Source organism: Schistocerca americana, chromosome 7, assembly GCF_021461395.2.
Source record: "Schistocerca americana isolate TAMUIC-IGC-003095 chromosome 7, iqSchAmer2.1, whole genome shotgun sequence".
NCBI classification, from domain to species: domain Eukaryota; kingdom Metazoa; phylum Arthropoda; class Insecta; order Orthoptera; family Acrididae; genus Schistocerca; species Schistocerca americana.
Window position 1 is genome coordinate 527,032,550 of NC_060125.1, and position 16,421 is coordinate 527,048,970.

Consider the following 16,421-nt stretch of genomic DNA (forward strand, 5'->3'; position numbering starts at 1 on the left):
AGGAGGTAGCTACATGGGTAGCAGGGGCTGTGTGGTGTGGACTGGGCAGTTTTTTAGGTTAGAGGGTCTTCGGATCAAATCGTTGTAGGCACTGAAAGCTGGCTAAAGCCGGATATAAGCTCAGCCGAAATTTTTGCTAAGTACCTAATTGTGTTCCGAAAAGATAGGCTAAGCACCGTTGGCGGTGGCGTGTTTGTTGCTTTCAGAAGTAGTTTAAAACTTGTCGCAAAATTGAAGTAGATACCTCCTGTCAATTATTATGGGCAGAGATTAATGTTGGCAACCGGAGTAAAATAATAATTGGATCCTTTTACCAACCTCCCAGTTCATATAGTAAAGTTGCTGAAAGGTTCAAAGAAAACGTGAGGTTGATTTCAAACAAGTACCCGACTCATACAATAATAGTTGGTGGTGACTTTAATTTACCCTTGATATGTTGGCGAAAATACATGTTTAATTCCGGAGATACGCATAAAATATCATCCGAAATTGTGCTAAACGCATTCTCTGAAAATTATTTCGAGCAGTTAGTTCATGATGCCACGTGAATAGTAAACGGTTGTGAAAACATACATGACCTCTTAGCAACAAATAATCCTGAGTTAATAATGAGCATCAAAACCGATATAGGGATTAGTGATCACAAGGTTGTCGTAGGGATATTGGATATTGTAATTCCCAAATCCTTGAAAAATAAGCAAAAAATATACCTATTCAAAAAAAGCAGATAAATATTCACTTGATGCCTTCCTGAGAGACAATCTCCACTCATTCCAAATTAATAATATAAGTGTAGACCAGATGTGGCTTAAATTCATAGAAATAGTATCGGCAGCAATTGAGAGATTTATTCCAAATAAACTAACCAACAATGGAGCTGATCCTCCTTGGTACACAAAACGGTTTATAACACTGTTGCAGATACAACGAAACAAACATACCAAATTTAAACAGACACAAAACCCCCAAGATTGGCGATCCTTTACAAAAGCTCAAAGTTTAGTGCGGAGTTCAATGCCAGGTGCCTATAACAGTTTCCACAACGAAACTTTGTCTCAAAACCTGGCAGAAAATCCAAAGAGATTCTGGTCGTATGTGAAGTATGTTAGCGGCAAGAAACAATCAATGCCTTCTCTGCACAATAACAGTGGAGATACTATCGAAGACAGTGCTGCCAAAGCAGAGTTATTAAACACAGCCTTCCAAAATGCCTTCACAAAAGAAGATGAAGTTAATATTCCAGAATTCAAATCGAGACCAGCTGCCAACATGAGTAACATAGAAGTAAATATCCTCGGAGTAGTGAAGCAACTCAAATCACTTAATAAAAGCATTAGAAAATAGATTAAGGAAAGCCAAACATACGTTTCTAGCATTTGTAGACTTAGAGAAAGCTTTTGACAATGTTGACTGGAATACTCTCTTTCAAATTCTGAAGGTGGCAGGGCTAAAATACAGGAAGCAAAAGGCTATTTACAATTTGTACAGAAACCAGATGGTATTTATAAGAGTAGAGGGGCGTGAAAGGGAAGCAGTGGTTGGGAAGGGAGCAAGACAGAGTTGTAGCCTATCCTCGATGTTATTCAATCTGTATATTGCGCAAGCAGTAAAGGAAACAAAAGAAACATTTGGAGTAGGAATTAAAATCCATGGAGAAGAAATAAAAACTTTGAGGTTCGCCGATGGCATTGTAATTCTGTCAGAGACAGCAAAGGATCTGGAAGACCAGCTGAACAGAATGGACAGTGTCTTGAAAGGAGGATATAAGATGAACATCAACAAAAGCAAAATGAGAATAATGGCATGTGGTAAAATTTAATCAGAAGATGCTGAGGGTATTAGATTAGGAAACCACACTTAAAGTAGTAGAGGAGTTTTTCTATTTGGAGAGAAAAATAACTGATGATGGTCGAAGTAGAGAGGATATAAAATGTAGACTGGCAGTGGCGAGGAAAGTGTTTCTGGGAAGAAAAATTTGTTAACATCAAGTATAGATTTAAGTGTCAGGAAGGATTTTCCGAAAGTACTTGTATGGAGATTTTCGTCATGTTGTAAGCAGCTACTTGGCTACTCTGTTCTCATACTGACCTGTGACAAGCATTGTTAGCCTTTCAGAACTAGCATTAAAGCCGTGAAGTGGCACTTTGTAGCTCATTCAATGAGATTGTGGTATGCATCTGATTTGCTTGTATATTTGATGTGGTTCTACCCCACGCAAGAAGCCATAAATGGTACCTGTGTAATGTAATGGCACAAGCATTACTAGGAGGCTAAATACTGCTCATAAGAAAAAATGTGAACATCACTTAGACTTTAGGGGCTTATTACACTAAATTTTGTTACCTACTTATTACATGCCTATTTGGACTAATGGGTGGTCCTTTCGCATGCAGGCAGCACAATATCAGTTTTGGGGAAATCTTGTCTACAGTAGTGGCTCACATTTTCCCCCTTATTTCACTTCCCTTCTTTCTTCCTTTTGCCTCATTGTATGATTGTACTTTTTTTTTGTACACTAATTTTGCACTTGTGCTCTATCATGTGCATTGTGGTGTATTAGGACACAGCGGTGAAAATGCTACTGTCTACCTCATCTGTGTTGTGTATTTATTCACACTTGAGGAAAAACAGCAGCAGCATCAAAAAAGACATTTGTTAATGGCAAGTACAAACAAGGGGAATCTACAATGTTAGTGCTGTAAAGAAATATCACCACTTGCAATTACAGTATCGACAAAAATGAGGAGGAGGAGAAGAATCTTCATATAATACACAGAATCCACAATAGTGGCACTTCACAGGTCACATCACAGTTGCCTCGGACTGGCTCTGAGCTGGCTCATATGCCAGATTTTGGCCTGGTGCCATCAGAGAGCAATCCAGATGAGTGCCATCTGAGTAGTGCCACAACACGAGTCAACAGTTTACACAAGCTGCTTGATTTCCCTAGTAAGGTCAGGTAGTGTCGTTACACGGCTATTTATGTACAGTAGCAAGTCTAATAAATAAACGTCCATTCACATTAGTCGGTGTGTGCACGTTATCAGTTTACATGACACTGCATAAGTTCTTTTGTGGGGTTCATTACAAAATTTTGTTGCTTTAAATTCCTTGAAATTCTGTAAAAGATTTACAAGATTTTTATATATTTAATACTGTTATAAACAGCAGCATAACTGTTATATTTTCATCTGTATTTTTCCTGCTGTAATGCTAACTTCAGCCGTAAGTGAATAAATTGTGTATTGGGTAGAAAGTAATCTGTAATCTTCTCACATAGGCCATTCATTATATTGTGTTTTTTCTGATATTGTTTGTGATGATATATCTTGAAAACTCTCCACTTATATTTAAGTGTAGCTTGTATTACTGGTAGGTCTAACGCTATCCTCACTTATGCATTTGTCATAGTGCTGCACGGATGGTACAGCTTGTGAACATATGTTGTCACACATGAATAAACATACTCATCAATTTAAAAATATCAAAGTGCAAACTATTCTTAATATTTCAAAACCTTAGGGAAAGTGTTAAATCCCAACTTGGTATGACCAATGCATTGTAACATAAGTGGGCATTATCATCTAAATGTATTGCACTGAGTGGGTAGTGATGCTTCTGATAGATGGTGAATTCTGCTATTGCAGAATCTGACAATATCAAACAAAATTAATCATGTCTTCCCTGAAGAAATTACACAAACCCATCTGGGGCTCACAACTCTTCAGTGAGTATGTGCTTCACCAACATGGGCCCCCAGCCCTTGAAGTGCTACTTCCCTTTCCATGCTGAAAGCCCGTCCTTCCACTGTTCTGTCTCCCCCTCTCCCTTTCCATTGGATGGTCTTCTTGATGCCGACCACACTTGGATTTGGTTTATGAATTTGAACATTCATTTTTTTTCTCTTCTGTTCCTTCACAAATCCTTTCATCCTAAAATACTTGGTTGGCATTGTTTGGTTTTGACATACTATTCCTCTTCCACATTTGCTGAAGTGCAGATTGTGTAGGGAGGTCACCCAATGCAGTTTATATTGCACCATTGTGCATTTCTCTCTCTGCACCCTGCCTATCTGCCAATGGTAATATGCCCAAAATCCAACATGATAGCCATTCCGTTGTGGTAGGTAGGGGGTGAGTGGACACACAGTATGTGCACATACAGTACGTGCACAGTGGTAGTCCCCTGACCACACAGGGATCACACTGTTAGTGCCTAAGCTGCAAACTCCCAACATATGCCAAGGGTATGTGCCCTTCATGCCTGGGGCACGGAGACTCCAGGGAACTGAGCAATGCCCAAGCAGCCATTGCTGAGTTTGGGTGGTGCCCACCTGCAGAGAAAGCCCTATGCAGAATGGGTGGTACCATGGTGGATGACTCCCACATGAAGTGGATTAATCATTCTTCAAATGTTGGCCACACTGCCCAGCAGTTGTTTGTGAAGGAAAAAATTCTTACAATGCAGAGAGATATGACCCCATAAATCTTCCCTTCCTTGACTCTACCGTGGGGGGAACATTGGACAAAAAGAGCTTGTTCTAGGATCGATAGGAGTTCCTTTTCGGCCCAAAGCCATTGTTCTTTGTTGAACACCTTTAAGACAGATTTGAGGAAGTAACATAATTTTGAAAATGAAAAGAACTTCCATTCCTATTAAAACAGCATCCCCTACTCAGCCACAGGTGCTACTTACCTGTGACAAGCTGGATGACTTTCCTGTAATTATCATCCACCCATGAGAGTCTTCATATAATAGAAGGTTTCATATTCCGCCACGATCTTCTTTTCCGACCGATGACAAGTTACATACCAATTTAGAGTGATAGGGTGTGCATTTTGTCCATGTCCAGTGGGATCCAAGGACAACTGGGTTGATTGTAGGGTCTTCATCTTGGCCTTTGGAGGTGACTCATTGGCCAAAAAGGTCAAGTGGATAGTGTATCAGTGTGGTGTGAAACTGTATGTACCCCCAACCCATGTGGTGCTTCAAATGCATGATATTAAAACGTGTCTTGCATTGTAACACAGTCCCTATCTGCAGGGACTGTGGATGTCAATTGGCCAAAAATATTCCTTGTGCTGCTCCCCTTCTGTGTTAGGTGCAGAGAGTATCATTCCCCCAGCTCATTGGACTGTACCATCTGCCAAGAAGGAAAGAAAATCCAAGACTCTTGAGTGCCTGACATATCAAGAGCCCAAGCAGTGATATAATTGTTTGCATCCTGTGCATGTGATTATCGTGTAGGTTACAGCTAAGACGACATGATCCTCTCCAGCAACAGTATCCTTACCCTTTGTGCATTTTGTGTTGATTGCATCCCCTCCTCTGGCGGTTTAGGGCCCTTCTCCTACTGCTTCCCCCACACCCAGTTTGGAAGTGCTGACTACCTACTCCATGGGAATGTCGATCTCTGGCCCCCAGTCAGAGAAGCATCACCTACATTTGGCACCTTTCACCAGGAAGTGCTTCCTTGGGGTGCTCTCATATCAGGTACTGCTGATCTCTAAAACTGGATATCAGCCATTAGCTGAAGGGGTCACAGGCTGCTGGTCGTAGGACTTGTCATTCCTCCTCTGTCGCTGAAACTAAGGGAGACAAGCCCTCACAGACAAACATCCAAGGAGAAAGACAAGTAGTAGTTCTCCAAGGAGAAGACTCTGGTGGCCCCTAAGTCATAGGACTCTGCATGTTCCTCCTCTGTATCCACAGGGGACTTCCTGCTATCCCTAACTTCGTGGTCCTCTGTCCCTCAGGATACGCTCGTCAGAAGGCAGTGCCTTGGTTGACCTCCAAAATTAATGTGGCGATCAGAGATCGCAGGTGGACTCTCCAACACCATAAGCAACATACATTGATAGAGTACCTTATTGCTTTTAAATAGCTCCGTGCCTGGGCCCACCTTCTAATAAAATGACAGAAACAAAAATGCTGGGAACAGTATGTCACTGCCATTGGACCACATACCCCTCCTCCTGAGGTTAGGGGAAAGATTCAGTGCTTCTGTGGACGCTATTCCTCCATAGGTGTACCTGTTATCTCCATGAATGGTGAATGGTGTTGCCTACACTGACCTACATGCTGTGCCCAACATTTTGCTCTATGTTATGTTTGAGCCTATGCATTTGAGGATTACCAGCCTGCATTTTGTGTCCTCAAACAGTACGTGGAGCAAATTCACTTGCCTTACTCTACAAGCCACCAGAAGTCATATTCCGTTCAATGAGTGGGAATTCCTCATTGCCCAAGCCCTGACATCACTCCATGGCTAGACAGCATCCAAGCCCATGCACCCATCAGTGGACTGCCAGTATCGTGTCCTAGCCACGACCGTATATCTGGAGGGAGGATGATTTCCCATCTCAGTGGCGAGAAACTGTGATCAACTTGGTACTGAAACCGTGTAAGTGTCTTTTGAGATGGACAGCTATCACCCAATTAGTCTCACTAATCTGCTCTGCAACTTAATTGAATGTATGTTGGTACCTTGAGTTTCCAGGCCATCTGACTCCAGCTTAGGGTGGTTTTCGCAAAGACTGTTCTACCACTGAGTTTGTTTCTGCCTAGAGTCTGTTACGTGGACAGTTTTTGCCCACTGACACCTTATCACTATCCTCTTAGATATGTGAAAGGCTTATGATACCACATGGCATCATCACATCCTCATTACCTTACACGAGTGGTGTCTCCGGGCCCCATTCCAATTTTTGTCTGGTTCTTATTGCACTCTGCTTTCCAAGTTAAAGTTGGTGCTTCCCACAGTATCCTGCAGGGCTTTCTAACTGTATGGACATTTCACAGTTTGCTTATGTTTTCCTGCGCTTCTTCTCATACATCCAGATGTCTGCTGGAAAATATGCCCATAGTTTCATGTAGATGATATATAATGCTCATAAGCCTCACACATTTGTTTTTGTAACAATTTTTTAACACAAGTGATTCAAATGTTAACAAGCCTATGTTGGAATTATGTTGCCAGTTGAAAATACACTGAAGAGCCAAAGAAACTGGTACACCTGCCTAATATCGTGTAGGGCCCCCACGAGCACGCAGAAGTGCCACAACACGACATGGCATGGACTCAACTAATGTCTGAAGTAATGCTGGAGGGAACTGACACCATGAATCCTGCAGGGCTGTCAATAAATCCATAAGAGTAAGGGGGGTGGAGATCTCTTCTGAAAAGCATGTTGCAGAGCATCCCGGGTATGCTCAATAATGTTAAAGTCTGGGGTGTTTGGTGGCCAGCGGAAGTGTTTATACTCGGAAGAGTGTTCCTGGAGCCACTCTTTAGCAATTCTGGATGTGTGGGATGTCATATTGTTCTGCTGGAATTGGCTCAGTCCATCAGAATGCGAAATGGACATGAATGGATGCAGGTGATCGATCAGACAGGATGCTTAAGTACATGTCGCCTGTCAAATTCGTATCTAGGCATGCAGGGTCTATGGTTTCATGAGGTTGTCTGTACACCTGTACATGTCCATCCACTCTTTACAATTTGAAACGAGACTCATCCAACCTGGCAACATGTTTCCAGTCATCAACAGTCCAATGTCGGTGTTGACAGGCCCAGGCAAGGCATAAAGCCTTGTGCCATGCAGTCATCAGGGGTACAGAACTGGGGCTTCGGCTCCGAAAGCCCATATCTGTGTTGTTTCATTGACTGTTTCACATACTGACATTGACTTTTGTTGATGGCCTAGCATTGAAATCTGCAGCAATTTGTGGAAGAGTTGCACTTCTGTCACATGGAACGATTCTCTTCAGTCATTGTTGGTCCCATTCTTGCAGGAATTTTTTTACAGCCACAGTGATGGAGATTTAATGTTTTACCAGATTCCTGACATCCATAGTACGCTCATGAAATGATGGAAAATCCCCACTTCATCACTACCTCAGAGATGCTGTGTCCCATAGCTCATGCACCATCTATAACACCACATTCAAATTCACTTAAATCTCGATAACCTGCCACTGTAGTAGCAGTAACCAACCTAAAAACAGCGCCAGACACTTTTTGTCTTATATAGGCGTTGTGGACCTCAGTGCCGTATTCTGCCTGTTTACATCTCTCTGTATTTAAATAAGCATGCCTATACCAGTTTCTTTGTTGCATCAGTGTATTAATCTCATTAATAAGACATGGTCATTGGAACTGTTGTTGAATTAAGACTTATTATAAATTTCAACAAAGAGTACATATATGTTGTCATATTTTCTATTTTCTGTTTGCTTTAGACAATGTCACATATCAGCATCCAGTTGCTTTGCAGAGTAGAGTATCGACAAGTGTTCCATCAGCTCAGCATCACGCCATACAAAGACCAACTGTGAGTATACTGGAACATCATCTGCAGCCATTATGGAATTTCTGTTTGATGTAATTAGCTATTTTAATTGATGTTTTGTAGTAGTTGTAGTAGTAGTAGTAGTAGTAGTAGTAGTAGTGAAATTAGGAAACTGATATTATTTGGTCTTGCAGAATTTTAAGAAATGCACTGTTCAAGCAAGTTACGAAATTGTGATTTTTGTGCTTGTGTAATACATCATGACAATCATGAATATACATGAAATATGACAAAGTGACTCAAATGAGATACATTCCATAAGTGGCAATAATCTCGGATTCAGAGCTACAAATATTCATAAAAGGGTTGATGAAGATGCAAATTGTTAAGGAAGTATATGAATATCAAATATGCAGTAATTAAAACAACACAGTTTCAAATTTAATTAATTGTCTCAATTTGAGACATGTAGAGTAAATAAAGTGGATATGGATGGGTCACATGACTAGTAGACCTGAGCGCGCGCGAGTGTATACTTGTCCTTTTTTCCCCCTAAGGTAAGTCTTTCCGCTCCCGGGATTGGAATGACTCCTTACCATCTCCCTTAAAACCCACATCCTTTCGTCTTTCCCTCTCCTTCCCTCTTTCCTGATGAAGAAACCGTTGGTTGCGAAAGCTGAATTTTGTGTGTATGTTTGTGTTCGTTTGTGTGTCTATCGACCTGCCAGCACTTTCGTTTGGTAAGTCACATCGTCTTTGTTTTTAGATATATTTTTCCCACGTGGAATGTTTCCCTCTATTATATTCAAAAATCTATTTAGTATTTTTTTAAATTTTATTTAGTTTCCCATGACATCGGGGAATGTTAGTAGTATCTTGTTTTTGTCATTGCTATAAACAAACTCAAAATAATTTTCTTGGCAGTAGCTCCAAAAGATAAGTTTCTTTTTCCGACATGGTCTCTGTATTATGCACCCAGCACTTTCCTTCTCACACATTCACCTCATTCTATACTACTGCTTTCAACATCGCTGCTACCCAACTGCGTGATTTTAATTCATTTCTTTACAGAAATTGAGAGTATTAAAAATACATTAGGTCAACTAAACATCATATTGTACACATCATCACGTAATACATTTTGTGTGTGTGTGTGTGTGTGTGTGTGTGTGTGTGTGTGTGTGTGTGTACTTTTACATTACGTCATGATCATACAGTGTTTTTACGTGTGATGTATGATTTGTTGGTATGAAGAAGTGATGGTAGCTGATTTGTGAGAAAATTATTGAATACAGCAACTGTATAAGCTAGGTGATACAACTTCCAAACTAAGTTCATGCCGACAGAAAATCAGTCATTTGGTTTTAAGAGAATCTGGTGCATAATGCAGATGTCCGTAGGGTTAGCAATGCATATGACAGCCATAATCGCAAATGTAAAGGCGAGTAACAGCAACAATAAAAGTGTTTAGCCACACATGTTGCAAAATAACAATTACTTCTCAAAAAAAAAAAAAAACTGGAAAATGTTTTTAATATGAGGCTTAGATCTGCTATCAGAGTGCAGTACAGTTTCAGGCCGCTTCGGGTTTGTTTATAAGGAACCGGAGATGAAACTCCAGTGTGCAGCCCGAATTCACCCTCGTCCTTAGGACATTTTCTTCTTTTTTTCGAATGGTTTTGCAGTAAATATTGCTGTATTACACATTATAGAGTAAAATTACAGATATCTCTCTCTCTCTCTCTCTCTCTCTCTCTCTCTCTCTCTCTCTCTCTCTCTCTCTCTCACACACACACACACACACACACACACACACACACACACACACACACACACACACATTAAAAATACATTAGGTCAACTAAACGCGTGCGTGTGCGTGCGTGCGTGCGCACACACCCGTGACCATTATCAGGGATGGGGAGAGGAATAGAGAAGTGGGAAGGGCTATGCACAGGAGGTGGGCCAAAATATAAACACAACACAATACCATGCTTAATACAGTGTATGAAAACCACTGGCATTCAGAACGGTTCCAATTGTTGGGAATGGATAAAGAAGAGTCCTGTATGGTTTCCAAATGAATCTTACTCAATTTTTCCTGCAAAATAGTGGCAAGTTCAGATACTAATGATACTGGGTGAATAGCAGTCACACACCTTTCTCTACAAAGTCGACCATAGAGGCTCAATAATATTGAGATCTGATGACTAGGCTGGCCAGTGTGGCCGAGCAGTTCTAGGCACTTCAGTCTGGAACCGCACGACCGCTACGGTTGCGGGTTCGAATCCTGCCTCGGGCATGGATGTGTGTGATGTCCTTAGGTTAATTAGGTGTAAGTAGTTCTAAGTTCTAGGGGACTGATGACCTCAGATGTTAAGTCCCATATTGCTCAGAGGCATTTGAACCATTTTCTGATGACTAAGATAGCCAGGAGAGATGCGATAACTCATCCCCATCCTCATCCTTGTCCCCATCCTCATTCTCACAAAATCAGTTATGGATTATGCGAGCTGTGTAAACAGGTGCCATGGAACACATCATCACCATTTAGGAAAAGACATTGTACCATGAGATGGACCTCATCAACCAAAAAGGTCACACCATCTTTGGCAGTAATGTGATCTAACAAGGTGACCTTGTGGTCCACGGAATACCATGATACGGCTGCCGGTATCATCAGGGAGCCCCAGCCATATTTCACTCCTGGGATGCAAACTCAGTCAGAATTTGGAAACATTTTGCGCCAAGACTCATCTGACCAAATGACTTTCTTCCATTGCTCCGTGGTTCAGGTTTTATGGCTTTGACATCATGTTTTTTTACTACGGCATTTGTGATTTTGGAATTCATGCTCCCCGTGCAGTTCCCTACATAAGGAGCTTCCCTAGTGGTATTATGGTGCTGGCAGGGTTCGCGAGTGTGACATTCAGTTGTGCAGTGACTTTTGCAGCTGTTGTTCACTTACTGTTCATCACAGTTCCCTTCATTGACCATCTGTCATGATCACTCAGCACACACTTTCCTCCATATTGCGACTTAGTGGCTGACAAGTTTCACCTTTCATGTATATGGTGTAGATCTTTGGTATGGTGTCTCTTGAAATGCCAAACAGTTCAGCTCCTTTGGTTATGGAAGCACCCACCATGTGGAATTCACTTACCTCTGACATAATGCACTCACGACTACACAGAAAATTGTTCTGACCATAACTGGCTTCTTCAGCATACTGAGGACATTGTACAGGTGCTGTTCTTAGACAAATACAACAGCATAACTTGCAGGCTTAGCTAACATCTGCATTTATGTTCAAGTGTTTCTGCAGTGTTTCCATATTTTTGTCCAACCCCTACAGGTGCATCAACAGGGTAGAGGGCACCTACCATGTTGTTGTTGGAGCAGGGATTGGGGATGAGCAGATGGAGGACAGAGACCAGTGAAGATTGAGGCCAGGAGGGTTGCAGGAACAAATGATGTGTTGCAGGGAGAGTTCCCATAAGTGTAATTCAGAAAAGCTGGTGTTGGTAGGAACAATCCAGATGGCACAGGCTGTAAAGCAGCTTTTAAAGTGAAACACACCATGTTGGGCAACATGCTAAGCAACTGGGTGTTCCAGCTGTCTCTTGATGACAGTTCACAGTTTGGCAGTGGCTGTTGGGTGAACAAGCAGTGTTAGTTGTCATGTCCACATAGAATGCAGCTTAGTGTTTGCAGCTAAGTTGGTAGATCACGTGGTTGCTTTCACAGGTGACCCTGCCTGTGATGGTATAGGAGACGACTTTGAAAGGACTAGAGTAGGTGATAGTGGGAGGATGTGTGGAACACGTGCCTGGTTCTATTGCACAGATATGGACCTTGAGGCAAGGGGTTGGAAGCAGGAGTGGAAAAGGACAGATTGAGAGGGTGTCAGAATATCACTGTGGGGGAGGGGGAGAATTATATTTCCCATTTCAGGGCACAATGAGAGGTAGTCGAAACACTGATGGAGAATGTAATTCATTTGCTACAGTCCAAGGTAGTACTTAGTCACAAGAGGAATACTCCTTTGTGGCCTGACAGTGAATATGTAAGGGTGGTAGGTGTCTTTGGAGATAAGACTAGGTAGATCTGTTTCTAGACAAGGTTCAGGAGGGTAATTTCAGTCTGTGAAGGCCTCAGTAAGACCCTCAGCATTTTTGGTGAATGACTGCTAGTCACTACCAGTGCAACTACTGTGGGTAGCTAAGTTGTGTGGACGGGACTTTTTAGTGTAGAATTGGTGGCAGCTGTTGAAGTGGAGGTATTGTTGTTGGTTGGTTTGTCTGACATCAATGGAAGTACTGATGTAACCATCTGTGAGGTGGAGATAGGCATGAAGAAGGTAGCTTAGTGGGCTTTGGAGGACTGGGTGAAGCGAATGGGGTATAAGGTGTTGAGCAGGTTCTGGAGAAATGTGATTGATAGTGTGCCTTCAGCCTGTCTCTAGATCATCAAGATGCCATCAATGAGAACCGGGTGAGGCATTGGAATTATGGGTTGTTAGGAAGAATTCCTCTCAGTGGTCCATGAATAGGCTAGCCTAGGATAGTGGCATGTGGGTACCCATTGCTGTACACCACAGATGTGTTTGTGGGTGATGGATTCAAATGAGAAGCAATAGTGAGTGAAGATATATTGGTCGTTATGACCAGGAGAGGGTTGTAGGTTTGGAGTCAATCGGACATTGGGAAAGGGAGTGACCAAAAGCAGTAGAGACATGGGCATTGGGGACATTAATGTAGATAGTAACTGTGGAGAGTCAGTGGAGGTAGTGGAGATTTTTATATAGAAGGGTTCATTACAGGTGATAAGCTGAAGGAGCTAGCCCACAAGAGGAGAGATGCTCTCTTTGGGAGCACAGTAACCAGCCCCAAGGGAGCATCCCAGGTGGTTGGATGCATATGCCTTAGGAATCATGTTGAAGGTAGGACTGCTGGGGTTGAGGACACGCACACTCAGTGGAGAAATTTTGGAATGGTTGAGCAGTCTCTCTCTAAATATACCAAGATTCCCACCTTTTCACATATGGGGAGGACCACTATTTTCCTGAAGAACGTTCTTGTGTCCACACCTTCTGGAAGTTCCTTTATCAGTAGAAACTACTTCCCACTGCGTTCCATCATCAAGCGAGGTGGCACAGTGGTTAGCACACTGGACTCGTATTTGGGAAGGTGACTGTTCAAACCCACGTCCCACCATCCTGATCTAGCTTTTGTGTGATTTCTCTAAATTGCTTCAGTCAAATACTGGGATGGTTCCTTTGAAAGGGCATGGCTGACTTCCTTCCCCATACTTCCCTAATCTGATGGAACCAGTGAGCTCGCTGTTTGGGCCCCTCTCCCAAATACAACTAACGTTGTTCCATCAGGAGCTTCAAACTCTGAACTGACACCCAAATTACTGAGAGAGCATTTTTTCTTGTATTATACCACCTTTTAGTAATGCATGGCTCAATTGTCTCATTTAAATGAGAGTTGCTTCCACCTGTACTGTTCATTATCATCTTGTGAAATGTTAACTGTAGTAACTCTGGCAACACTATAGTGAACCATTGTAGCAGAACTGCCTCTGCTACCTTTTCTAATATCGTGACAACTTGGATGACCTTTGGATGAGGTGGTAAAATTTGTGTTTTTCATCAGATGAACATAGTTGGAATGAAAAATGGGAAAACACAAATATGTGATGCCAGAAATATTTTATTTATTGTTGTCTTTTCCACTACAATGTACATGTGGAGATTCATTAGAATCATCATTGTTGCTCTCTATTTCATCTGAACCCCATGCTGTACTTTGTTTTGCATCATAATCAGAATAAGTTGGATACTGTCTACATATTCTCCATCAGACTTAATTGATTTAATTTCTTCAGTATTATTTGTCAAAGATAACAATTGTCAACCTGTGAGATTGCATTGATGCGCCATGCTGCAGTTCTTCATGGTGTCTGTTTATTCTTTTTATATAAATTTGTATTATGTCAAGGACACTGCACTTAAAAGGGAATGGTGCAATCCTTCATGTCGAAACCTACCCTGAAATTTTTCGTGTGGAAGAATACTCCGAAAGAGATGCACTGTCTCCGCTTCCCTGTATGCTGACGACTTCTGCCTTTACTACAGCTCTACTGGCATTGCAGCTGTTGAACATCAGCTACAGGGCGCTATCCGCAAGGCACAGTCTTGGGCTGTAGGGCATGGTTTTCAGTTTTCGGCTGCCAAGACCCGCGTTATGCATTTCTGCCGGCGCCGAACAGTCCATCCTGAGCCGCGGCTTTATCTTGCCAACGAACTCCTTGCTGTGGTGGAGACCCACAGGTTTTTGGGTGTAGTTTTTGATGCCCGGCTGACTTGGCTGCCTCATATTCGGCAGCTTAAACAGGCGTATTGGCGGCATCTAAATGCTCTGACATGCTTGAGCCGCACCCGCTGGGGCGCCGACCGATCTACCCTGTTACGGCTCTTCCAGGCAACAGGGAGTGTACCCCCCACCATCAAGGGGGCAGGTGTGGTTCTCTGGCTCTGAGAGCTAACGTTGTGTGGTGCAGCTATAGGAACTGTAACAGGAGCGACAGTGGCGGCATAAGTGGACGTCATTCGTACTGGATGCAGTCATTCAAACTTACGCTTAGCCTCAGTGTAGGTCAGCCTATCCAGGATCTTGTATTCCATTATTTTTCGCTCCTTCTGGAGAATCTTACAGTCCGGCGAGCAAGGGGGATGGTGCTCGCCGCAGTTGACATAGATGGGAGGCGGGGCACATGGAGTATCAGGATGGGATGGTTGACCACAATCGCGACATATGAGGCTGGAAGCACAGCGAGAAGACATATGGCCGAACTCCCAACACTTGAAGCACCGCATCGGGGGAGGGATATAGGGCTTGACATCACAACAGTATACCATCACCTTGACCTTCTCAGGTAACGTGTCACCCTCGAAGGCCAAGATGAAGGCACCGGTGGCAACTTGGTAATCCCTCAAACCCCGATGGATGCGCTGGACGAAATGGACCCCTCGTCGCTCTAAGTTGGCGTGGGCAATGAACGTGTTGACCGCCTGGCCAAACAGGCCACCAGTGAATCCACTCTAGACATTGGCCTTCCGGAGACTGATTTGAAGGCAGTCTTACGCCACAAAGTTAGCTCGCTTTGGGACACTGAATGGTGCGGTCTGACCACCCCTAACAAACTCCGTGCCGTCAAGGAGACGACGACTGTGTGGCACTCCTCCTCGCGCGTCTCTCGCAAGGAGTCTGTCATCCTCTGCCGACTGCGCATTGGGCACCGCGGATGACCCACGGCCACTTATTGCGCCGTGAGGACCCACCTCTATGTCGCTGCGGCTCTGTTTTATCTGTGGTCCACATTTTATTGGAGTGTCCCCGTTTAGCTGTGCTCAGGCAGATGTTCACACTGCCTGACATGCTCCCTGCCCTTTTAACTGATGACCCTGCTATGGCTGGCTTAGTTTTACGTTTTATTCGGGCAGGGGTTTTTTATCATTTAATATGAGTGTTTGTTTTATTTTATTGTTTTGTGTTGATTCTGGCCTTTGGCCTACGGTTTTAAACTGAGTTTTTAATGTGTTCTCGGTGGTTGGCTTTTCTCCTTTTTTATTCTATGGTCGGCCAACCACCGCCACACTCCATGTGATTTTAATTTGTTTTGTTTTTGTCTGTTCTTTGAGTTTTTCTTGTCTGTGTTTTCTGTTGTCTCCATTATCCGTTTTTTACTCTGTGTTGGTGTTTTTTTAAGTTTTGGAACAAGGGTCCGATGACCATTGCTGTCTGGTCCCTTAAACCCACAAACCACCGAGCGAGGTGGCGCAGTGGTAGCACACTGGACTCGCATTCGGGAGGACGACGGTTCAATCCCGTCTCCGGCCATCCTGATCTAGGTTTTCCGTGATTTCCCTAAATCACTTCAGGCAAATGCCGGGATGGTTCCTTTGAAAGGGCACGGCCGATTTCCTTCTCCATCCTTCCCTCACCCGAGCTTGCGCTCCGTCTCTCATGACCTCGTTGTCGACGGGACGTTAAACACTAATCTCCTCCTCCTCCTCCCCCTCAAACCCACAAACCAACCAACCAGCACTGTAAATCTTTTGCT

General features: G+C 43.1%; 1 protein-coding gene across 2 annotated transcripts in view; it reads left to right on the top strand.

Annotated features, from left to right (window-relative positions):
- LOC124621968 overlaps positions 1–16,421 on the top strand; it is a 168,504-nt gene that overhangs the window by 106,420 nt on the left and 45,663 nt on the right. For both annotated transcript variants that reach the window (XM_047147501.1, XM_047147502.1), the window contains exon 8: positions 8,242–8,333. In XM_047147501.1, the coding sequence (XP_047003457.1) occupies positions 8,242–8,333 (92 nt within the window). The remainder of the gene's footprint in view (positions 1–8,241; positions 8,334–16,421) is intronic.